Source organism: Euprymna scolopes, chromosome 10 (genome assembly GCF_053919585.1).
Source record: "Euprymna scolopes isolate OS-2025 chromosome 10, ASM5391958v1, whole genome shotgun sequence".
NCBI lineage: Eukaryota > Metazoa > Mollusca > Cephalopoda > Sepiida > Sepiolidae > Euprymna > Euprymna scolopes.
The window spans coordinates 45208149-45233042 of NC_136491.1; the positions used below are offsets into that span (position 1 = coordinate 45208149).

A 24894-nucleotide genomic window follows, 5' to 3' on the forward strand; every position below is an offset into this window, starting at 1 on the left:
CAGTTAATCTGAGCAAACATTTCAATTGTTTCAATGAAAAATATATTAATCTGTTTATTACCATTTGTAAAAAATAAGGAAAATGTCACACCATGATTGGAAGAGTAGATTCACTGTTCAGCAAACCAAAGTTCATTAACTTGAAAGTCATCATTTTGTTTTTTGTTTTTTTGTTTTTTTGCTTCTAAGGTTTTCAAAGATGATCAGTATGCAGTAATAATGATGATGATACTGTATTAAGAGACTAAATGTTCATAGCAGGAAAGTGGATATTTTTTGTTTTTAAAACACCATTTATTAGACCAGATTGTGTGTAATATATTTTGTTTTCTCTAATGTTATTTTATAAAAAATTTTTTTTTAAATATTAAGATGAAATGAAAACAGATGTTTAATATGTGAAATGTTTTCTCTTCAAATTCCAAAAATCGTGAAGAATTGAAGAAAGAGTATTCAGGGAAATTAAATTTTTTTTTTTTTTTTTTTGAATGTATGGAATGGCAGAGAATGTGTGGAGGAAGTTAAACGATGATTGTATCATTTTTGTCGGTGATCAAAATAAATATATAAATTAATGAAAAAGACTTCATCTTAAAAAAAAATTTTAAAAAAAATAACTCGGTTAAATGTTTGCAATTATCAACGCCTGGTTTGAGGTTTCGCTTGGAAAAGTTAAAATACAAATTATATACAATATCTGATGGGCAGGTGAAATGTAACATCGGGACTGTCCTATAAGGAAATGTAGGTCTGCTATATAAAACAAAAATAATATATATGTCTGTATATATCTCCATATTATTTCACATCACACAAACCTTACATTGTATCCCTCCCAAAAAAACAACAATCCTGGTCATGATTTTGTTCTCTTCATTTTTTTTTCTTTTCTTCCCCTTTCTCCTCAATTTTGTTTAAATGCTTCATTTTGGTACGTTCTTCTTTTCGTATTCTTGGTTATGGTCGATGTTTTGGTGCCATACTGCGGCGTTGCTCTGGCAGAATGCCGCGTAACTTGGAGTTATCATGGGATGTTCCAATTGGCACTGGCAAACCCGACGCTCTGAGAGCGGGTCTATCTCCAGTAGATGGTGTGGCCATTCGGCTCTCACTAATCTTACTGTCAGTGACACCTTCAAATGACTCCGAGTCTCTCGTGGCCAAAGACAGACGCGTTGGTGGTTTATCCTTGCACCGTACTTGGAGACCACGAGAATCTGAGTGACAGAAAGAGAAGTCTTAATCAACAGAAGTTATTCTGATTTTTTTTAAAGGGTTTTCGTTTTCTACGGTAAGAAGAGTTAGAAGGTAGCAGAAAACACTGCAGGGGGGAGGGTGCATGCCAGGCAACAAGATTTTGATATATATCTCAAATGTTACTGATCCAGAACCTGACCCAAGGTCATGCTGGCATCTCCCAGCAGTTTACAATAAGCTGCTGGAAAGTTGACACAATTAGCCAATCAGCAATTAGCTGTCAGCAGACAACAAAACTGTTTCTATTAAATAGGAAAAACACTTTTCTGATACTTTTCTTGGAGAGAAAAAAAAAAAAAAAAATTTCAAATGCTTCCTCGACAAAAATAATATTTTCATACAGTTTTACCTTGCAGTGTTAAGGCTTTGTTTTCAGTGTTTTGAATTTATTGTTTGGCAGTGTTCGTGTTACAGCTGCTTACCGTAAACTGCGGGAAGATGCAGACATGACCATGAGTCAGGTCCTAGATCAGTAGCAAAAAATAAAATCAAAAAAAGAAATATATATATAGAAGAGATGTTGGCAGTGCCAAAAGCAGAAAATGCTAGTAGCCAGAGGAGATGATGCCATGCTGACCCTTATCGCAAATAGTTTCTCTAACAAAGTTAAGGAGACAAAACAAAAAGGGGAGGGGTTAGATCACTCTTGACTGAAGAGGAAAAAACACCATGCATGTTTTAGGGTATAAAATTCCTCAGAGTTCTTGACAACATGCTTTTCATTTCCTTTTCCACTGTGAAACTTGTTTCAACATTGCCACTACCGAATATGCAGAGAATGAACAGACCAGTAGTGATGAAAAAGAACAATCCACCTAAGATGAATGATGTATGTGACTTACATAAAACAATATGAGATACACTGCTCTTGGAAATATCAAGAAAACATTGGGGGGATGAAAATATCACACAGTAACAAAATATTCAACTATAGAAAAAAAAAAAAGGCAAAATTTTTTAGCCATCCTATTATTTTTATTAGATATATATGTGTAAAGAAAAAAAAAAAAATGACTATTTTTGCACCAACCTAATAAAAACTTGGATATCTCACATCTGCTTGTCTATGGACCAATTAGTATTATTGATGAGGTTGATGCAGTGTTGTATAAACTGCATATGACCATATTAGTTTAGCTGGTTTGGTTTTTACAACACATAAACCATCAGTGGGTTATTTAATTCTGAATCAAGCCGGTGAATAGAATCTTACAAATGAAATACTTATTTCTATATTTTTTAAAAAATTTATTTTTAAAATAATCTGGAGGATTTGGCTTATTTAAACAATCTATTGTTGTATTATTCTCAAAACAACTGTTCAGTTTTACAATAAAATGGCCATATTTGTATAACACAATGATACCATATAGAGAGTGTGCAAGATATTTGAGTACATGTTTTTTACTATAGCAGGACATTTTTTTTAACTTTGCATTTTTTATATTTCACAATTATCAATGGCAAATTATGCTTATTAGGAGAAATAAGATGATGCAGTTTTCATCTTCTATTATATAAATCTCACCTGTCTATTTAAATGTATGTATGCATGTATGTCTGCCTAAAATTTAATTATTTTATGTAACTATAGCCAAAATATTGTGTTAATCAAAATGAGAATTTTTTTAATAAAATGTTACATTTGAACAAAAAATTCTGTGATTGACATTATCAAGTGGTGCGAATCCCTTTTTTTTTTTTTTACATATATACTTTTATAGACATTGTTAATTTTATATTAAAAATCCTTCCTTAATATTATCAACTTAAAAGTGCATTGAAATAAAATCTCTAATTCAAATATGACTTTGTTCTTATTTTTTTCATTAGATTTTTGCTTTGAAGTGATAAATTCTGGATAAAAAAATCAATTTGAGGGTATTGATAGAGAAATAAGTTCATCACACTTTCTGACTACTAATTCATGTTTCTGGCTTCAGTCAATTATCTGAAAAAACTGGCGCGATAAATTAGCTGAATCTCAGTAGTTGCTAAATTAGACCAGATATGTTATAATTTAATAATGTAGAAACCAGTCTATACGCTATAGATAGCAATAAATCCTTTTTAAGTGATTTAGGCAAAATCTTTTGTTTATTACTTGAGGAAGCTCCGTGCAAATGGATTTCTAACATTTTTTTTTGTTTCAATCAATAAAAACAAGTGAAAGTAATTGAGAATGTAAAATAGATATACATTGTTACAATTTTCACCTGTTATGTTTCTGATGGTCCCAGGCAACGCCGGGTACCTGTGCTATAAAGATAAATAGAAAAAACCCATAGAAATACAATAAATGAAATTGCAAATATTTGTCTAACCTAACCTTAATTTTTTTATTTCTTCCAATTTATAAAAAAATCAGCCTTTATAGAATAACTAAAAAGAGTGTGTTCGTAAAAAAATTGAGGAATGCTTGACCAATCTTTTCTGATTTTCATCAACTGTTGAGTGAGCCAGAGTCAACTTTATGGAAATCATTGGCCGGTAAAAGCAAAGGTACCTTAAATCCTTCAAGATGCATGTATTGATCTGTTATTTTAAGACTACCCTTTCTAATTAACAGGCAGACAGAAATATATAATGAGCAGTTATTTGTATATATAGCTAAAAATCAAAAACTCCTTTTCTCTTCCCTGCAAACTTTCCAGACAGAGTTGCCAGCCTGACTCTACTCTATCACTTTCATGTTAACTCTAATCTATGGTCTCCACTTACCAAACTTTCACACAAAAAAAAAAAAAAACTCGACTAGCTAAAACCACTATACATGCTTATAAGTCGTAACAGACACATCGGAAGGTGACCAAACATGCATCGTTTTGAAGCACGATACTTCACGCGACAAATATCGAAAAATTAGCAAAAAACATTAATTCATTCACCCTCAACTGGGCAGTTTTATACAAGGAGTGGTCTGTTTTTGCTGCTCAAGATCCTTAATACACCACCTCTACACACCCAGACAACATGCTAGGGTAGGTAAAATATTTTTTTTTTTTTTAATAGGAAATAATACATAGAAATACGTTAATCTTAGGATAGACATTTTTAATGTTCAAAATTAACTTTAATTTTCTCATTGTTTTATACAATTCCGAGCAATTTTAGTGACGAAGGAAAAACCCCAGTAATGTTGAAATTTATGAAGCAATGGTTGCCTAACCTTTAACAAAGATAATGTATTTAAATGCTAAATGAAATTATTTAACATGTTTGGCCTTCGGGATTCTTAAACGCTGGGGATTTATTAGTTAGATTAAGATCCATAGAGTGAATGAGGTATTTTGGTAAATGTTGCCAGTCAAGAGTAAGACTCCAAAGTCTACATTTATTACTTTTTAATCACTTTAGTCACAAAGACCCTGAACCCTTCCCCTCCCCAATTTCTTGTAGGGCCTTGTGGCTAATTTTGTTGTTTAAAATTTTTTTGTTTTTTACTTAATTGTATTTTCAAAATTTTTAAAAGCAATAAAATATATAAACAAGATCAAAGTGTAGTATCTGTTCCGGCAGATAGTGCAAGCAAAGACCCTATGTGGGGGCGACCCCACAGATAAGAGCTTGGTCAATGTAGGGGCAACCCTTCCTACCAATTGTCACTATCCAGCTCCCCTACTCCCCGGGGAGTTGGTCCCCATTTCCCCTTCACTCCTCACATTAAAAATCGGCCTTGTGCCTAATTTGCTCAGTGGGGGAGCAAATAAATACCTGGCCTTCGGGACAAGATCAAAGTGTAGTAAAATTGAAAATCTTTTTTTTTTTTTTTTTTTTTTTTTTTTTTTTTTTTTTTTACTTAATTGTATTTACAAAATTTTAAAAGCAATAAAATATATAAACAAGATCAAAGTGTAAAACTTGACCCACCACCGGGCTTTCGGGCTAGGTTAAGGTGCTTTTTTATACTAACTTTTGTTAGCAAGGACCGACCCCCTCCTTTGGGGAGTCAGGACCTAGAGGACCGACTCCACATTTGTGGGAGCTTGGACCCGGAAACCGATCCCCTCTTTTGGGAGACTGGAATCTCGGGACCAACACCACTAGTTGATAGTTGAGACCTTCTTTTTTCGTTTTTGCATGCGTTTTTTCTTCGTTCCGGTCTCTTCCCTCTAGAGACAGGGGATGGTCTAATTTCTCACCACTTAATTGCCTGAGCAGCACTCTGACCTGCCAGGCCAAAACTTTGTCTATTTTCGCTGCTCTCCCAGTGGATCGAGCAGACAGGGTTCTCTTTCTCGCTTCCGTTGGGGTAGTTAGTGGGTAGGGTGACGTGGGGTAGGGCGGGTGTTTCGTTTTTGCTCCCCTCTGTGGGCAGAAATGTCTATCCCCTCTCTCTCTTAATTGCGACGCGGCACTGACCCGCTAGCACCCACTGCGTCTTTTCTCTCTGCTCTCCCCCCTCGCGGGGGGATTTGAGCTGCTAACCCGACATCCCCGTGAGGGGATGTCAAAAACACTAATTTTTTCTGAGTCCGCTCCTCCCCCTCCATTCCCCTGGGTTTTCTTTTCTCCCCGCTACACTTTGGTCCGCGTCAGCGGCCAGTGCAACCGCCACAATGCCAGGCAGGAGGGGTAAGTCACCCCAAATGCGCAGCATTACCCCTGCAGACGACTCCCCATGTGAGGGAGCTAATGCATCTCCCGGCGAAACAGCGCCAGTGAACAAGGTAGGGCCCCAGCGCGCGGCGACCTTGGTAACTGACGAAGGGGTAGGGCCGCAGCCCGCGGCGACCCCCGAAGAACCACCTGCAACTGCTGCTCCCCACAAGGGCCACTCGGCGGAAAAGGCTGTTGCAAGAACGCCTGCAGAGGATTATGCAGCGGGAATCTCTCCAGCTGCACTCCCGAACTGCAAAGCAAAGGGTGGAACACCGGAACAACGCAACCCCGCTCCCCTAAAGGGCAAAGTTCCAGCAGCAAGAGAGAGGGAGGAAAACAGCACCACCCACCATACCGAGGAGCTGTTTGAAGCCACGTTAGCCTCCCTCCAATCACTGTTCGAAGAAACCAGTGATCCGCCCTCTAGCACTCCCCAAGAGGGCAACAACGTAAAGGGGGAATCCAGGGATTGGAAGGACGCTCCAACCAGTGTCAACAAAATCCAACTGGTGGGTGCGACACCCCTGTCTACTGAACCCGCAACAGCAGCCACTGAGGACACATCCCCCGGAGGGGGGACACCTCCGTCTCCCCAAGAGGCGGCCACCCAGCAACTCAAAAAGAGGAAGAGAAAGGAGAACGATCCGGAGAGCAGGGAGCGCCAGCACGCAACAACTTTAAATGCGGACTGGCCATCTCTGTCCGGAAAAGGCCAGCCTCCAGGGTCAGAAACACCCACAACGGAGGCAGTACAAGTTGCACCAGCTAAACCCCCGTCCCGGGTCCAGTAAACAGGCAAAAGGATGGAGGATCAGCATGGGGCCCCAAGGAACAGCAGAAAAAGATGACACCGGAAGACTACAGGAGACTCTTTGACTCCACTTACAAAGAGTGTACCAAGGGAAATGAGATCCGGCCTCTCCCAGGTCAGGTGGAAAGACTGCAGCAGAGAGTCCTCTCTCTGATAACATCAGACACGAGGACCAGAAGCCTGACCGGTGTCAACAAAGACACAATGGTGAACGTGCTGCTGGAGCAGAACATCCCGGCAAATTACATCTGCAGGAGGAGCTACGCGCAATGGGATGTTCTGCTTCCTATCCCCGAAGAGGCAGTCAAGCTGTCCAGGACCTATCACCAGAGCAGAAACATTAAGCTACAGCCAATATACATGAATAAGAGGAGGGCAAATGTTTCTGTTCTAAACGTCCCCTGCTACATGGAGGCTGAACAACTGGGTGCCATCCTCAGCCAGTATGGGGACGTGGAAGAAGTGACGCCGGTCCACGGTCTGAGGAACATCATGACCGGGGACTACAAGATCCATATGGTCCTGGACAAAACAGGATTTTTGGAATCCCCGCCACGCTGAAGTTCGGGGAATGGACGCTCTCCCTTATAGTGGAGGGGAGGAGGCCCCATTGCTGGCAGTGTCAACAACAGGGGCACATGGCCAAAGACTGCCCCAAGAGAAATGGGGGGAAAAAACCCAGCCAAGGCAGCGGGCAAGTCGGCAGGACCAGCCAAAACACCCAACCAAACTGTAGCACCCACTCAATCCACTAGTGCCCCTGAAACTCAAGCAGGGTGGACGACAGTTACTAAGAAAGGAAAGACCGCCAAAAAGCCCACCCTGCAGACAGAGTCCACAGACCAGCCTGAGTCAAACCCAATCACTGAGGTGGACAATATGGACACTCAGGCACCCCCCTCCTCCAACAAGAGGAAATTACAAGAATCTGAGGAGTTGGAGGAGGAGGCAGTGTCGGAGGAAGAAGAGACAACTCCAGCACCAGCCAAACTGAGTGCAATGGAGACCAGAAGGGCCAGAAGGAGGAAGAGTCGGAAAACGCGCGCCGACCACCCTACTCCTACTGAGGAGGACGCGAACACAGACGCACAAGCAGAGCCCCCCCCCCGCCACCCCTCTACCCCAGCAACCAGAAAAACTATCCCCCTCCCCAGATCTCCCCAAAGCCCCCAGAAACCCTGCACCACCACCATCCTGTGATAAACCACCCCAGGAAGGAACTGTGACAGCTACCCCCCCCTCACCCCCCCCCCAACCTAAAAGCCCCCCTTCCCCAACAAGGCCAGTTCGCACGGAACGAACTAAAAAACTACCGTTCCTGCCAGCGAGCTGGACCCGCACCAAACAATACCGGACCTCAAAGGACAGCAAAAGGTCCGGTATAACAAGTTGAGGGGTCTCGCCTACGTGGATGGTGACAGCGTGGCGGACCCAACAAAATTTAAGGACGCTCTCATGTTGACCACCTTTGTGAGGGTCAACAAGGAGGCAAGAACTCAAGCCCTCTGGGCCATGATCAAAGCAGCGAAGGATGCGATCCCGGGCCAGCAGCTGGTGGACAGGGACCATCCGTCACTGAACAATTTCTTTTTTAAGTGCGAGGGCAGAGTCCCTGTGTATATACACCCCTCATTCTACAGGGCACTTAAACTAACCTTCCCCCTGGACGTGGGAGGTGTGGCTGAGGACGGAGTACCCTCAGCAGACTTACAGAAGTAAAGATCAGATGCGATTGGAGGAGGTTGCCTAGAGTGGAATTTGACAAGAGGTGCGTGCACAGCACTAGTTTGTGCATCCGTCGAGGAGCCAAGTTTCAATACGTGTTCCCTCCTTAAGCATGGCACGGGCGGTGCTGGGGCCTTCGGAACCCATCCCGCTTAATGTTCTAGCTAAGAAAAACTTAAGACTCTTGACTGGTGGTATAAATGAGATCCTGTTCCTGATTTTACTTTTTGGTACTAGAGAACCTCTGAGTCTGCCCATCCCCTTTGTGCCACATCCTTGCTTTTTCAACATCCCCGGTCACTCCCCTACTCAGAGGTCACCTTCCAACCCCCCTCCACCCGTTGCTTTGTTTTCTTCCACTGCCATTAAGATATTTTCCCCAATCCCCATTAGGGATCGCCCTGCTTGTTTTCGGTTCCCCGGAAAACAGTGGGGAGGTCTAGTCACCTAGATTAGTACAGGGGGGGGGGGTCTCACTAACAACCCAGTAGGATTTATTTTTTGTTTTTGATATGAACACTTTTAATTAGTTTTCCCCTCTCCACGAGCAATCCTTTTCTTAATTCAAAAACTTTTTTATTTACCAATGAAATTGAACTTTACTTTTTCACACATGCACACACACACACAAAATTAATATAAAAAAAAAAAAAAAAAAAAAAAAAAAATGCATACACACACACAACTGTTTTTTAAATTGTAAATATGGTTTTGATTCTTAAACGCTGGGGATTTATTAGTTAGTTTAAGATCCATAGAGTGAATGAGGTATTTTGGTAAATGTTGCCAGTCAAGAGTAAGACTCCAAAGTCTACATTTATTATTTTTTAATCACTTTAGTCACAAAGAACCTGAACCCTTCCCCTCCCCAATTTCTTGTAGGGCCTTGTGCCTAATTTTGCTGTTTGAAAATGTTTTTTTTTTTTTTTTTTTTACTTAATTGTATTTACAAAATTTTAAAAGCAATAAAATATATAAACAAGATCAAAGTGTAGTATCTGTTCTTCAGATGCTGCACTTCAATTTCTTGTTCTGTCAGTGGAGGAGAAATCCTTCACGACTGAGACAATTTCTGTTCCTTTTCTCCACGTTAAAAAAACGACCCTGGTGTCAAACTGTGTCTCGTGGGGAGGCATTGTAAATAGGAACATGTTGTACAATACCTGTCGATAGTATGTGAAATTGTTTCATGTATGTATTTAAATTACCCGTCTGAGGGTAGGTAAAATTATTTTAAATATGTGGTGTATATTACCCATCCCCCTCAAAGGTAACATTTCATATACATGCTATAAATTACTTATCCTAGGTATGGTGCAATTATTTGATACGTGTAATACCCGTCCTAGGGTAGGTAAAATATTCATTTGCTCGAAAAAGCTAATGATATATAGACATTAAAAATTTCTCTATCCAAAGAATAACAAATATGTTCAAAATCAACTTCAATTTTCTCCTTGTTTATACGGTCCCGAGCAACGCCGGGTAGCCCCGCTAGTCTATTATATAAAGGGTAAAATGGGCGCGAGCATTTGTGTATGCCTGGGGTTTCTCACGTTGTTTAAATTCCGGGAGAAGTTTTTGCATACTTCCTAGATCTCATATTCGCAAACGGACACCGTCTCTATCTTTTTTCGATCGAGTTTTAAAAATTTCCCTCCATGCCGTTGTTTTGCTTGTTTGTCTTTTTGTATAAATAGAGTGAAATTAATCTAACAAAAACGCCTGGCCTTCTGACCAGCTAGTATCTGTTCTGTAATTGGTCCTTGGTCAATGATGGGGAAACCCTTCATACTGATACAATTACTATTTATTTGGATACTGCCAGAGTGCCCCCCCCTTTTTTTTGGGGGGGGGGGGGCTGCTTTTTCCCACATTAAAAACGACCTTTGCGGGAGGTTTAAAAGCAATGCCATTTCTGCAAGTCATCTTTTTGATTGACTACGTTAAATATGAATGCTTTACACTTCCGGTCGCGTCATGGAATAGGGCCAAGACATCATATTTGTTTTCAGTTTCTTTTCTACCTTTGCGTCCCTACTGACATTTTTCTCCCCCCCCCTTTTTTACAAGGTGGTCCCCACTTATCAAGGCCCGGAAGCCACTCAGGGATAAGAGTTATTGTAAGTACAGTACGTTAGTGTGGATATTTAAAGTGTCTACTTAAGGGGGCGGTTCATCAGGAATTTTTTTACATTGGACTTGAAGACACTTTTACACCTACAAACACTCAGGCAACACCGGGTACCCCCGTTAGTCTATAATATAAATCTCACTTGTCTGTTTAAATGTATGTATGTATGTCTGCCTAAAACTTTTGACAGAGGCAACGGATTTTCACAAGATTGATATCATTTTGAAGCGCAACCCTTCGAATGACAAATATCAAAAAATTGGCCAAAAACATTAATTCTTTCACCCTCAACTGGGCATTTTTCTACAGGAAGGGGTTGCTTTTTTGGCAATATTTTCAAAAGTCATCCCTACTTTTCGATTGTCTAGCTTTAATTTAAACCTATGTGTCACCTTTTTTTTTCACATTCTTTGCCTCCTTCGCGGTACAGGTTCGAGCCTACTTGCCTACTACCACTTTTTTTTTTTTTTTGCTCAACACATACCTCCAAACACCCAGGACACCCCAGGCACCCAGCCTAGTAGACAATAAAGAAACATCTTATAGGTTTCTAGACAAATTTTAAAATTAAAAGGGGTGGGATTTTGCTACGAATCAGATTGATCAAAAGTATTTACGCTGAGGTGGTATAAGTGAAGTACATTCAGAGTACATTCTGTGAAAGTACTTTTAAAACAAACACGGGAATGTAACAATTTTATTGTAGAGGTTAACAGATGCAGGAAAACTTTCTACTTTAATAGCTTGTCTTTATAATTTCCTTCCTGCACCCCCCAATTAAAAGGTAAAATGAGTGATTAAAAACTAAGAGATGTCTGAAGAATAAATAAATAAATAAATAAATACAAAGAAAGAGCTAATTGTTAATCTAGACAGAAATTTAATTTGATTGTTATTTTTTTAAACATATTGCATTTTAAAGCCAATCGACAAAGGGTATTATATATATATATATATATTTTAGTTCAGAAATTCAATTTTACAAACGGAACGATTGTGGAAATTTAAAGGTATATTAAATATTAATACTTATAATTATAAAACAATTCTAGCCAGATGAAAATTTCCAATATTTGAGATAGAGCATTGGGAAGTTAAAATTTTGCAAATTAGAATTTGCAACATTCATTTATTATTCAAAACAAGGGATACATGTTACGTTTTTTTTTTTTTTTTTTCATAGAGTTTCAAGGAATGGCTTTTATTCTCAAAGAAAAATGATTTAAAAAAGAGTCTATATACATGGTATTTTGCTATTTTCCCTTGAGAAAAGACCCATTCTTTAAAACTCCATGGAATAAAAAAAAAAAAATCTAATCTGTATCCCTTGTTTCGAATAATAAATGTTGTAAATTTTAATTCACAAAATTTTAACTTCATATATATATATATATTTGTATGTACAGGACTCACCCATAAACTAATTAACTGATCATTGTGAATTTTCAAATGCAGCTGCTAGGTATAAAAGAGTCCAAACGTGGGCTATATTTAGTTTAATTTATTTTTATGCAAAGAAGATACAAAGGGGATTGAAACCATTTGTGAAATGTTAATATGTATCAGGCATTAAGTAATAAATATTCCACAAGTTTCAGTTTCTTTGGAGTATTTTAAAGAATTTTCCCCATTTAAAAAATTCAAATACATCAGATTTGCATTGAATTTGATCCATAGTAAACTGCTCCGAATTTAAATTCCTCCTTAATACCATTTAAGCTTAAGCTTTAAATTTTAGATATTTTCTAAAATAAATATCATGTAATTGATTTTAATCAAAATAATTTTACACAGGTGTAGTATCATAACATCTTGATTTAAAAAAAAAAAAAAAAATGTTTTTAGTTAAAAAAACAAAACAAAAAAAAACCTGTTCTGGGACGACTGTGTCTGTGATATATATCCTCCAAACTGTTTTTCATGGAAAACAACTGGTAATGCCTACAATAATATTAGACTAATGCAGTAATTGCAAGCGATTGACTTACAAGGAAAGAAGTTATCTAACAAAGGACTTGGAACTAAAAGTTTTTGTTTTATATATATATAGCGTTAAAAGTTGAAAAACTTTGAAGACATTTATATATGGAATTTTAAATTCAAATATATAATTATTATAACATCAAGTTTTACAATAGCTCGATAGTGTATAACTAGAGTTATAATAAAAATATTTTGATGAAACCACATCAAATTGTTCCCTACATTTGATGATTTATCTAATATCAACTACATTATGTATATATGTAAGAAATCCTTAAAAAAATGTATTTATCTATATCTGCTTTTTTTTTTTTTTTTTTTTTTAAATTGATGACCTCATAATCTATGTTGACAATAATGTAAAATCATAGCCATCCCACAACCCTAACCTCTGGTAGTAATTACAATAATTAATCTTACTATGGACACAAAGGTATTTTGCTAACCATCTTAAGATATCAGGTGTTGGTGTATTTTTACGATATAAAGTGGGTTTACAACAAACACACACGCAAATAGAACTAAAATAAACTTTATTTGATGAAGAAAAAAAAAACATGTACAAAAAGATGTTTTAGTCTAAATTCAAATTTGAAAACAAATTCTAAAACAAAGTAATTTATAAAATAAAATATTAGAATAAAGAACGGACTTATTTAGGAAAAAGGTTTTGTTTAATTTACTTTTTGTTTTATAATATATCAACTATTTTTAGGTTATTTAATGACAAATCCAGTAATTTTGGAAATTTTTTTTTATATTTTCGAATATTTATTTATGAAGTTTGCTCTGAATGTTTTGTTTTACGGCATATCAAGTTCTTTTGAGTTATTTAATTCTGAATCTAGTAATGTTGAAAAAAAAAAAAAAATGTTGTTTCAAGTTGTTTATATCTTCAAATATTTATCCATAGTGTTTGCTTTGATATTCAGCAAATCAGTTGGCAAATATGAGTTCATTACCAATATCTTTTAGGCATGTTTAGATATCTAAAATTAACTTTTGATAATTTTAATGCATGGGCAGTGGGGGGGGGGTGAAGGTGGGGTCTTAAAAACCATATTAAAGTTTGTTAAAAAAAAAAAACAAAAAAAAACTAAAACTTAATTAAAAGTAAAGTGTTGAATGCATTATTTGAAGTTAATTTCTATTGCAAAAGATAAAAAGTTGTCAGTTTAAAAAAATATATACAAACATAATTTGTCTTTAGCATAAGATAATAAAATAAGTTTTACAATAAATAAAAAAGTTTGTTTGGTTTTTGTCTTGTTCTATGACAAATACTAAAAAGAAAATGACTGTTGCAAAAAGAAAATTCTCTTAATTAAAAAGAGAATAATTTTAGGTATGAAACAATACTTGTCTTATCGTAAGAGAGGGAAAAAAAGGATTAAAAATAGATTCTATATTGAAAAATAATATAGAAATTGAAAAACCAACATGCACTGAAAAGTATTGAATTGGAAGAACTGGATGAATGAAACTCAAGAAATGTGCAACAACAAAAAGTGCAAACATATTCAAATGGAAAAGACTGTACTACAAGGACATACAGATATGAAATGACTGAAACTTCCATGCAATGAAAGAAGATGAAGAATATTAAAGAGATAGAGATAGGAACCAAAAGTTAAAAAAAAAAAAAAAAAAAAAAAAAAAAGGTAAGTTTTTGATTTTTTTTTATGAGTATAATTTATTTGAATTACCATTCTTGTCTTGATTGTGATTTTCACCACATTTTTAACAATATAATCTCCAACTTTTTTCAGATGCATCTTTTTTTTTTTTTTTTTTTTTTTTTTTTAATTTGGACATGATTCATATGAATTGGTAACATAACAGATGACATTGGTTAACAATTACTTCTAGGTGACAGGTTGAAGATTTAATCCTTATTAAAGATAACAAAATTAACACTTATACTCAATCACAGCTAACAGAATGAAAACAATCTACCCTTGTGAATTAAATAAAGTTTGGTTGTTTTATAGTACATCAAACCTTTTGTTTTGTTTTTTTTGGGGGGGTACTTAATGCTAAATACAATAATTTTCAAGTTATATCTTCAAAGATTTATTCATGGTGTTTGGTTTGGTTATTTTGTAGTGGAAAATTGTTTTTGTCTTTGAGTTTGCAGAACATCAATATTTGGTTCATTTTAGGTTAGGAAGCTAATATCTTCAGACAGCCTAATCTGGTAATGGCAGTGGATTAAATAAAGGGTTCAGCTAGAAATTTCATACAGGTTCCCATGTTTGACTATTAGGTTCTCAAATTAAAAAAGATGTACAGGAAGAAGACTGGAGATTATATTGGTTGAAATGTTGTAAATGCAACAACCAAGATGAGAATAGTAGTCCGAATAACAGAAGTAAAAAAAAAAAAAAAACAACCCATAACCATGTTGAAATATGACAATAAAAAATTAAAAAAAAAAAACTATATTGGATGAAAAAGGAAAACTGCCCAGCAACAATTTTACAGATATGGAAATCAAGAAACCAAGATTACACAAAACACACGCACACAAATGTTGGAGTCAGAAGTATGGACAGTCAGGACCCTTTAATAAATTTTATTTTTTTGAACTCACAAGTAAAACGGTTTGTCAATGCATCATCTAGAAACAGGTAGCAGTCAAATGAGCATCAGACCTGCATCAATAGCAAATGATGTGAAATTATATGCCACCCATTGAACAAAAATAAAGAGAAAACAAAGCAAAAAAAAAAAAAAAAAAAAATGTCTGAAGGCTATTCATAAGTTCAAGAAACTGGATAAAAAATTTATGAAAGTTTGAGCTTCATTTAAATTTTTGTTCAATGTTGGTCCATCTATTTTAACGTATTCTCTTCTGATTGCCATATAGAAAGTTACTGATCTGTCGAAAAAAACCTATACTAAACATTCTTCATTGTGTCACAATCACTAATACCTTGATTCCATGAAAAAAGTCAAACTGTGACATATCTTTTAAGATATTCTTTTCGCATAACTAACATAAACCTCTTTACTTAATTAGAAAAATAAAATTCCACAAAATAATACAAAACAAAGATTTATTTTGCTATTTAATTTTTCTAAAATGCACAAATGTAAATCAGATGGTAAAATAGGGCCATTAAAAACCAAGTCTGGGAGAAAAAAGTCATTTATCTAAATGACTTAAGAAATATTAGAGAGTGGTTGAATCAACACAATGAGAAAAGGCAAGAGAAATACATAGATAAGATGAATAATTTGGTGAGTTAATTACAAATTGAAGCTAATTATAAGAATTAAAATGGATTTTATTTTTAAATATATCTGAATCCCAAAATTAGGAAATACTTTGGTCTTTTTATGTTATTAAAATATTTAAGAAAAAAAGTAATTCATTTTATATGCATTCACAATGTTTTTCTGATAGATTAGAGAAAAGAGTTTCAAACCGGTGGAGGTGTGGTGAAATAGGAACCAACAATATAAAAGATCTAAGATCCACTCTTGGGGGAAGGGAGATGTGTGGATGTAAAAAGGATTTTTTTTTTTTTTAAAAACTTGCAAAAACAAAGGTAAAATTATTAATCAAACCAAGAAGGTAGGGTAACATTTGTTCTCAGTTTATGGAGGCAGAAAAAAATTGAGACGTTAATCCAAAATTAAATTTTAAGCAAATAACAAATGTCTTTATGCAAGGTAAATATCAAAAATAGAATTGATGAAAAGGAATCAGACATTTATATAAAAGATTTTTCCCCCTTTTCATCAATTCATGTTATATACAAGACAATATAAGGAAAACTTTCTCTTAAAAAATAAGTAAAAAAAACAAAAAAACAATAGGTGAAGATCTTTTTTGGTGCTTAGAAATAGGAATAATATAACCTTATTCCACGTCTTGTTAACTGAAGGCCACAAAAGATTTGACCTTGATGTGAACCAAATTTGGAAAATGGAGAACCGCCTCAATTAAGGTGTTTAATAAATTATCCTTTTTGCATTGGTTAAATGGTCACTCAGGGTCAATCTTACATTTTGTATTCAAATCAAGTTTTGCTAGCATGGTGGGCAAATGATTTGGAAACTGAACAAAAACTCAAGCAAATGCTACAACAATTTACAGAAAAAAGGTTTTATTCAATGAATTGTCTTGAAAGTAGATACTTTCTATTAAATATGAAATTCCATTTTCTTTTAAGTATATGTTTTTCTTTCGTTTTTTTTTCCAGATAGAATGGAAATTTCCAATTGATGTTTCACTGTTTTTATTTCCAGCTGTTTTACCATTTCCAAATATTTTAATATTTTTATGAGAAATTTTTGTAGAGGACAAACAGAAATAAAAACATTAAAACATAAATTATATTCTTAAGATTACCGATACATTCAAGAATAGATACACACACACATATATGCTTTTATTTAATTTTAGATAAAAAAAAATTACATGGTCACAACAATAACAAAACTACTGTTGTGGTCAAATAGTGACCGTCATTGGAATAAATTTTTTTTTTTTTTTTTTTTTTTGCTTTTGGATACTTTTAACCTGGAATAATATGTATTAAGATGATTAATCAAGAATCGTAAAAATCAGAACAATTTGGGGTATCTGAATCAGGGAAAATTTGTGCCTATTTTCCAATACCAAAAATAATTTTTAATTTTTTGATTTTTTTGCTGCTTATGTTTAAAACTTAATTTTCCATTGCTGGCACCAATAATAAAATGAATATTTATTGATTTTAAAACATTAATAAAATTAAAATCTATAGACCCCCCCCCCATATACTGTTACATTTGTGAAAATATATGCACACATTAAATGTTTTTTTTTTTTTTAATGATAATCTGAATAATTATAAAAATTTTAGCTTTTAAAAGAATCAGAATCGGTAATTGTATCAGAATCTAGAAAAATACAGAATTATCCTATCACTAATATGTATACATATATATTTTAAAGCAAACATTGTTAAAAATAAGAGAAAGTTTCTGCTTAATTATACCTTTATTCATTTTTTCGATTTTTTCTAATGATCTTTTTTGTGTTAAAATTATCCTGTGATACTAATTCTGTCATCATGTAATTTAAATTGTTAAGGTCTCCCCTGAACAATCTGAAAATGTTCTCTCTGCGTCAATTTCACAGCTACCTTTAGAAACTTTCTTTTCTCCAGCTTTTTTTGTTCATTTGCTTTTTCATCTGGTGATGATTTGGTGAAGAATTGAAACTGCTTGTGATACATATGGAAAATACATATTTTTATTTTTTTAATTAAACCAAAAAAGATCATAAGAAAAATAAAAAAATGGTATAACTAAGCTGAAGTTGTGTTATTTTTTGCTTAAATGAAAAAATGCTGTGTAATTACACAATATTTATATATATGATATATAGTTCTTTGTTGGCCTTATTCAACCAAACATGTGTAAATGGTAGACAAAAATGGAATATATTTCCAACAATATATTAGGTGTGACACTGATTTTTGACAAACACTTTGTTAGCACTATTTTTAAACGTAATGGTTAATTTATTTATTGGTCTAGAAACAGAAAATTCACAAATATGGATCTCATTTTTCTCTTTGTGGATTTTCCGTTCCAGCTCCATAAATTAAATGTTTCATTTAATTACGGTACAAGCTCTGCAAACACAAATGTCCAGTGTTAGCAAATGTTTTAATAGCCAAAACACTGACCATTTCAGCCAGAGGCACGTATGCACAAAAATCGGATGTTTCTATTAAATATGATGTGTCTACTTTCAAAACATTTCATTAAATAAACTATTTCAATAATCCATATAAAAGGCTACCCATAAAGATAATTACTTAACTACATATGAAAATAACTAAGTAGATTTTATTGCAGTGATCATATATTAATAAACAATAAATGTGTATATTGAAGTCAAAATAAATGTTTGAAAGTTCTCCCCATCTTATTCTAAGAACAATTCTAAATAGACTTGGCTAACGCATCAGTCGCAATGGCATTAATTTCTTCTTCAGTATGAACTTGTAAATGCAGTGGGTTGTCTGGGCAGGATGATTGGGGTCTTGTTGTAATGATAAATGCAAACTTTTCAATGGTCAAGGGCTACATTTCTCAACCTTTTTACTTTAGTGAAAACCTTCCAATAATCCCAAAGAACCCCTACATAAAATATTTTGCAATCTTATTTATTTCTTCTTTATAATGCATATTAATATTTTTCTATTCACAAGTGATTTAGGTTAAAAAAAAAAAGAAAAGAAAAAAAAAAGAAAGCATTTTTCTGGATCGGTTTTCCAATTTGTTCACAAATCAAAAATAACTGAAATAATTTATTGAAGAGGCAATGGTAATCAAAATAAAACAAACAAAAATACATTGGTTTCTTCAATGATACTCGGCCTATTTATCAGTACCTTTTGAAGGAACACTTGGCAAGCTTTTAAGGAACCCTGGTTGGGAAACTCTGGTCTAGAGAATAACGGTTAGGTGAAAGTGGTGGCATTGATGTCCAACTCCTCTGACAATAAGTTCTTCCTTTGTAAATTAACTTACGAGGAAATTTTTTGGACTATTAATAGTGAGGAATCTTCTTTATCGTTACAGCAAACGTTATAATCAGTTGGAATTGAAGAATTTAATGTTAATAAGGTAAATTAGTCAAGGAGCTAAATGTTCTGAATTCGACTGAAAGGAAGATGAGTAACTTTCACCCATTTATTATGATTTCAATATAAACATCCATCAAAGTTTGTGGAGTTTTTGTTTTTTCTTTTCATATTTGGTTAAGTCTTGCTGGAGATAATTATGTTCAGTCCTGCGTATATATATAAGACAGCAAGATAAGCAAAATTAATAATCAAATATAAAATTAATAGGCAAACAAAAATCTTTAAAAAATATCTAATAAAATCAATAACAGATTTGTGCTTTAAAATTAAATAAGCCATTGAGACAATAAAAATGATGAGCTACCAATGTTGACCTCCATTTAACAGAGCAGTAGAATAACAGGTTCGTTGTAACGGGAAGTGGATAGAGAGCACATATGAAAGGGTTTCAAATTGTAGCAGTGGCAACAGCAGCAAAATAAAGCCAGATCTTATGGTAACATTTGGACAAGTTAGTATTGTGACTGCAACCCTTGCAAGTAGGAAGAGAAGGCTACAAAGGCATTGTGCAAGATTGGATCAGAAAAGAGATGAGATTGTCAATTAAAACAGTTGGCAGCTGATAGAAGTGATTTCTTTTCATTTTTAATAAATTGTTTAAAACCTAGTTCACATATCAAAGATTTAATTTCTTAAGGAATTTTTAAAGGTGATTTTGAGTGTACTTGTTTTTATATTTTTATATTTTTAATTTTATTTTTAGACAAAAATGATAAGTTTTCAACACAAAGCAATTTATTCAATCAATGCTTGCATACTATCAGAAAAAGTTTGAGCTCCTGAACAAGTGAAAAATGTTAAATGAATAGAAAAAAATGAATGCTATAATTAAGGTTTCATTCCGATACCTTTTGTCATTTTGAGAACAGATCAAATTATCATCAGCTCAGATAAATTTCCATCTTTGCTGGTGAATTTTCAAACTTCTCTGCCATTCCTACAAAGAAATGTGCAGTCTAGCACAGCCATAGTGAAAGATAATATCTCCCTGATGACTAAGGCATTGAACGCTTCTGATGGAATGCTGCATCTAAGTCGTCCAGTTAGTCACAGTAGACATCAGAATCAAGGATTCTGTTAGTGAAAAGAAGCTTGTAGAAAACATTCCAAGATCAGAAAATGTAAAAGCCTAATCCTATTCCTTTCAAGTTGTATTTTGGAAGTTATTTGTGGTAATTCTATGTGCTTCTTCCATGATCATGCTTCATAGTGTCATAATTTATTTTTAACCACTTGCCATAATACTCTTAAAATGATTTTTTCATTAATCCCAAATAAATCATTTGGAAGGGGGCAGGGTTTGAATTGTTTGTATTTTTCTTGCAATTGGTTCACTGGGTATATTCAATAGATAGTTTCTGAAATTCTTTTCAATAAGTCCAGTTGCTCCTATAATTACTGAAATGATGGAGATCTTAAGATTTCAGTTTCTTTTCATATTGTACATAAAGCCTTAGTATTTAGTTGTCTATTAAGGCCAGTATCATTAAGCACATTTTGAAAAAAGACTGAGAGGAAAAGAAAAATATAAAGAAAATTTAGAGTAAGTATTTTTTCCCCTGATATCAAAAGCATTGACTTAAAAGAAAGCCGGTTTCAAGCTAACTTTTCTTATTAACATGATTGCTGCTGTCCACATTATACAAACGTTTTTTGTTTTTTTAAAGCTTTTTAGCTATTATGTAATTAATATTTCTTTATTTTTTTCAGAGTAGCAATTTACATGAAGGAGGTATGTGTGTGAAAGGAAAAAGAAAACAATGAATATACCATGCTTCGTTTAAGTGCAACTTTGAGGGAAAGGGGAAGAAAATTAACTTGTTTAAAAACGCCTCGTCTCTCTTTTTTCGATTCAGTCATGCTCATTTGTAACATGCACAAGTTGAATGATAAAAGATTCTCTCAGTTTGTAAAAAAAAAAATAGTGAAAAACAATATGATGATGATGATAATGACCATCTAAGCAATAAGTTTCCAAAGCTTAAATGCCAAGCACCATGCTAGCAACAAATCTTAAATTACTCTGTGGCACTAAATAACAAGACAAGTCAAACCTTAAACATCCGTACGGAGAGAGAAAGCAAAAGGGGGGAAAAAGACAGAGAGAAAGAGAAAAGAAAGGAAAAAAATCAAGAATCATAGAAAAAAAAAGAAAACATTTTAAAGGTTTTTAAACAAAATATTAAAACTTTTTGGCAAGGCAGATTTTAAAATTTATTTTAAAAAAAGACATTTTATGTAGATACCAATATTTGTATAAACAGATGTGTTGTTTATATAGAAAGCTGCCAATTCTATTGATAAAATAAATATCTTCAAGATGCTTTGAGGTAAGACCCCCCCCCACCATCCCATATACTGATTTCATCACTAGTTTTGTGTTTTTCAACATCAGACAAACTGAATCATTTATCTGGCATTACATTGATCAAAACAATGTCTCACTTAAGTGACACGCCATACAACTGAACAAAATGTTACTGGGATTTTTAAACTTTTCTTTTTAAAGGTTAATTGGGAAATGAATGAGATATTGAATTGTGTCAACTGATTTCTCGCCTCACAACTTCTGATGTTACTAAGTCTGTTAAGTTGTTTTACGAGATATCAACCCTTTTCAAGTTATTTAATTCAGTTGATTTTAGGTTAGAATGTCTTAATATTTTTAAATATTTAATAGATTTGATTTTGTTATACATACACTTTGCAGATTAATTTATTTTGTGACATATATTTTCTAAATATTCTGTAATTGATAAATCCTATTTTATCCATAGATGAGACTCTGACAAATACTATCACTGAAGGTCAAAGCGGATCTGAGAGCAATGGAAACTATGGAGTGACTCTACACTCCTTCAAACTCCTAAATTGAGGCCTCATCACCAAAAATATTCAGGACCCATTTTATCAATTTATACAAATATTAGTAATCACTTAAAATGTTTCATTGTAATAAAATATCAGATTAAAAAATTATATAAAATAAATAAATATATAATCACAAAGATAATTATCTTAAAATTGGAACCTAGCAAGATAATAAAAAGCTTAATATACTAAATAGAGCAATTAAATTGAAAAAATTACATGAAAAACAAAATTCAATTACAATATTCTATTGGAATGCCTTTTATTTTTTGCAAAAAAGTTTCTTATATATATTTTTTATATATTTTCAAATTTATACTAATCATTGATGCATTTTTACTAATGTTTTTCCTCCGATGAAAAGGGGATATCTTTTAGAATCTAGGGGTTAAGGATTTTTCATTATAATTTCTTGTTTGAATTTTTGATAAATCAATAAATATTGTAATTTATTCATTTCTAATTTTTCACCATATTTTCTTCCTATTTCATATATATATACACACGTGTGTGTGATTAAAAATATTGATACATATGAAAAACGTAGCTATGATAAATAAGCTTTTAATTGTAAATAAATGTAAAAGATTTTATTAAAATTATTTGTGTATTAAAAAAATAATAAAATAAACATGTTCTAGCATAATTAATATTAAAATGAATATTTTTTCCTTATGTTTTTAAGAGGAAAATAATGTACAAAGAATATTTAATTGTATCATTTATTTTATTAATTCTGACATCAGAGACAAATAAAGCAACTTCTTAGTTTCACTTAATTCTCTTCTGTTTTACTTCCTCATGAGATATGAACGTTTTATTATAATTAGATAATTACATTTATTTGAGGGGGGAGGTAACATTAGAAATATTAAACAAGAGTTTAAGCAACTTTTTTAAAAAAAAATTCATGCTAAAAAATTTGAATTATTTTTGGACTGTAAACAAGAAAAAGATTTACTTTTTATAAAATGAATCTTCTAGTCTATCTTTTTATAAAAACATTGCTTAGAAATAAATCAGTTTGTAATTACAAAATATATTCAAAATAAAAAATACTGAATCGTACAAACAAAAGAGAAAATGTATGAAACAAAAAGAAAGCCATCATACAATTTAGAACAAAAGAAAAAAAAAACCACCAGCAAAACTTTATAAGCAAAAGAGTGAATTATAAATGCTCTTAAAATGGGGGGAAAAAGAAAAAGAAAAGACTACAAATAAAATAAAAATAAATTATTTAATCAAAAAGGAATCTTTTAGATGAATCGTTTTGATTATTAGTATTCACCAACAGAGCCATGCAATGTGTGACACAAGGTCATTTAAAAAATCTCTTCCATATTAACCATAATCAGGTAATATCAGAAGAGACTCATCAATGTCAACATTTTTGTTTTTTATCCCCCCCTCCTCCTCCGATATGTTATGAGAGGAATGTAATAAAAAGAGCATAACTCTGGCTTATTTTGTTCATAAACAATGTTTCTGACAAAGGGAGAAAGAATAAATCTTTTCTTGGTTGCAATCTATCTACTAAAAACTTGTTGGTTAGTTTTTGATCTTGAAGTAATATATCGTTAATTTTGTCAAGTGGTTACATACTTTGTCTGGAGCAATGTCCATTAAAAAATGTCTTTAAATTATCCCAACATTTAAATAATTTGCTTAATGAGGTTAAAAATAGAATATCGGATTTGGTCTGTCTTACAGCACATAAAAATAAAAGAAAAAAGTCCAACTCATAATGCATCTGTGGGAGGGGGGGGGGGGGCTACAGGGTTATTTTAAAATGTTTGAATTTCAGATAAATTCAATTTGTTGAATATATAACATTATCTTTTACATAATGTTCTTAATCCTTTTGTTAATTTTGTAAAATAAAATATTACATTTGTTTCTATTTTATGTTTTTGATAATTCTGTTTGTAAATAATAATTAGAAAGAATTTGCTTATAAAAAAATTTAATAATTAATATATTTGCTATTAAGAATAAGAATATCAGATTAAATAAAAAATGAATTCCATACAACACAAATTATTTGAAAACATTACATAGATCTCTAGTGTTGGGTTTCAGTAACACTATCAGCAGGTTTTGATAACAATTTTCATTTATACCAAAATATGAGGCACACTGTAAGCAATTCATTGTATAATTTTTATTTTTTTTTAACATCAGTCACCACTTATCAAGGCCTGGTGGCCACTGAATGATAAGGGTTAATGAGTGTAAGGTGGTCAGTGAGGCAAAGCGTAATGATCGGTTGTTTAAACAATCAAATTCTACCCAATTTCCACCACAACCGATCAGTACAAGAGGACAGCTCTACAAAAACTTGTTTACATGGGACTTGAAAATGTTGAAGTCAGTTGGAAAGCAGGGCGGCACTACAAAGTTCCATGGGCAGAACAGACTTCGTGGAATTTTCGTTTAGATTTCTTCAAGTGAGAGAACACAGGTTGCTATTCTACACATATCTGGAAAGGGGTGTAGGTTTATTACCATTCTTAATGATAGATCTGATAGAATTTTAAGTCCACATATCCAATTCTATAGTCTGCAATAATATCCATTATATATTAAAAAAATACCATGTGATTGTCAAGTCTTATATCATAGTCATAATTTAAAAAAAAAAAATAAATAAATAAAATCTACTAGCAGAATTGGTAAAAAAATTCTCAAATTGTTTCATCCTCCTTCTCTCTCTGAACTTACTACAAATTCACTTTCCCAAACCCTGTAAAGAATCCACTCTTGTAATAGTTATCTAACAGGTCCTCATAAAAGATAGACAAAAAAAATATGACGATGATTAGTAATAGTACTTGCTACATAGTAAAACAAGGTTT

At 33.3% G+C, this 24894-nt stretch overlaps 1 protein-coding gene across 15 annotated transcripts in view; it reads right to left on the reverse strand.

The window, feature by feature from the left end:
- LOC145285966 (casein kinase I-like) overlaps window positions 1-24894 on the reverse strand; it is a 205235-nt gene that overhangs the window by 24465 nt on the left and 155876 nt on the right. For 5 of the 15 annotated variants that reach the window (XM_080134499.1, XM_080134495.1, XM_080134498.1 and 2 more), the window contains one exon: window positions 457-1217. The exons of 6 other annotated variants lie outside the window; for them this stretch is intronic. In XM_080134499.1, the coding sequence (XP_079990625.1) occupies window positions 958-1217 (260 nt within the window). In that variant the 3' untranslated portion in view covers window positions 457-957. Of the gene's footprint in view, window positions 1-456; window positions 1218-15110; window positions 15167-20857; window positions 21220-24894 lie in introns of those variants that run through there. 4 more of the 15 variants (XM_080134508.1, XM_080134509.1, XM_080134505.1 and 1 more) reach the window with 3 other exon arrangements.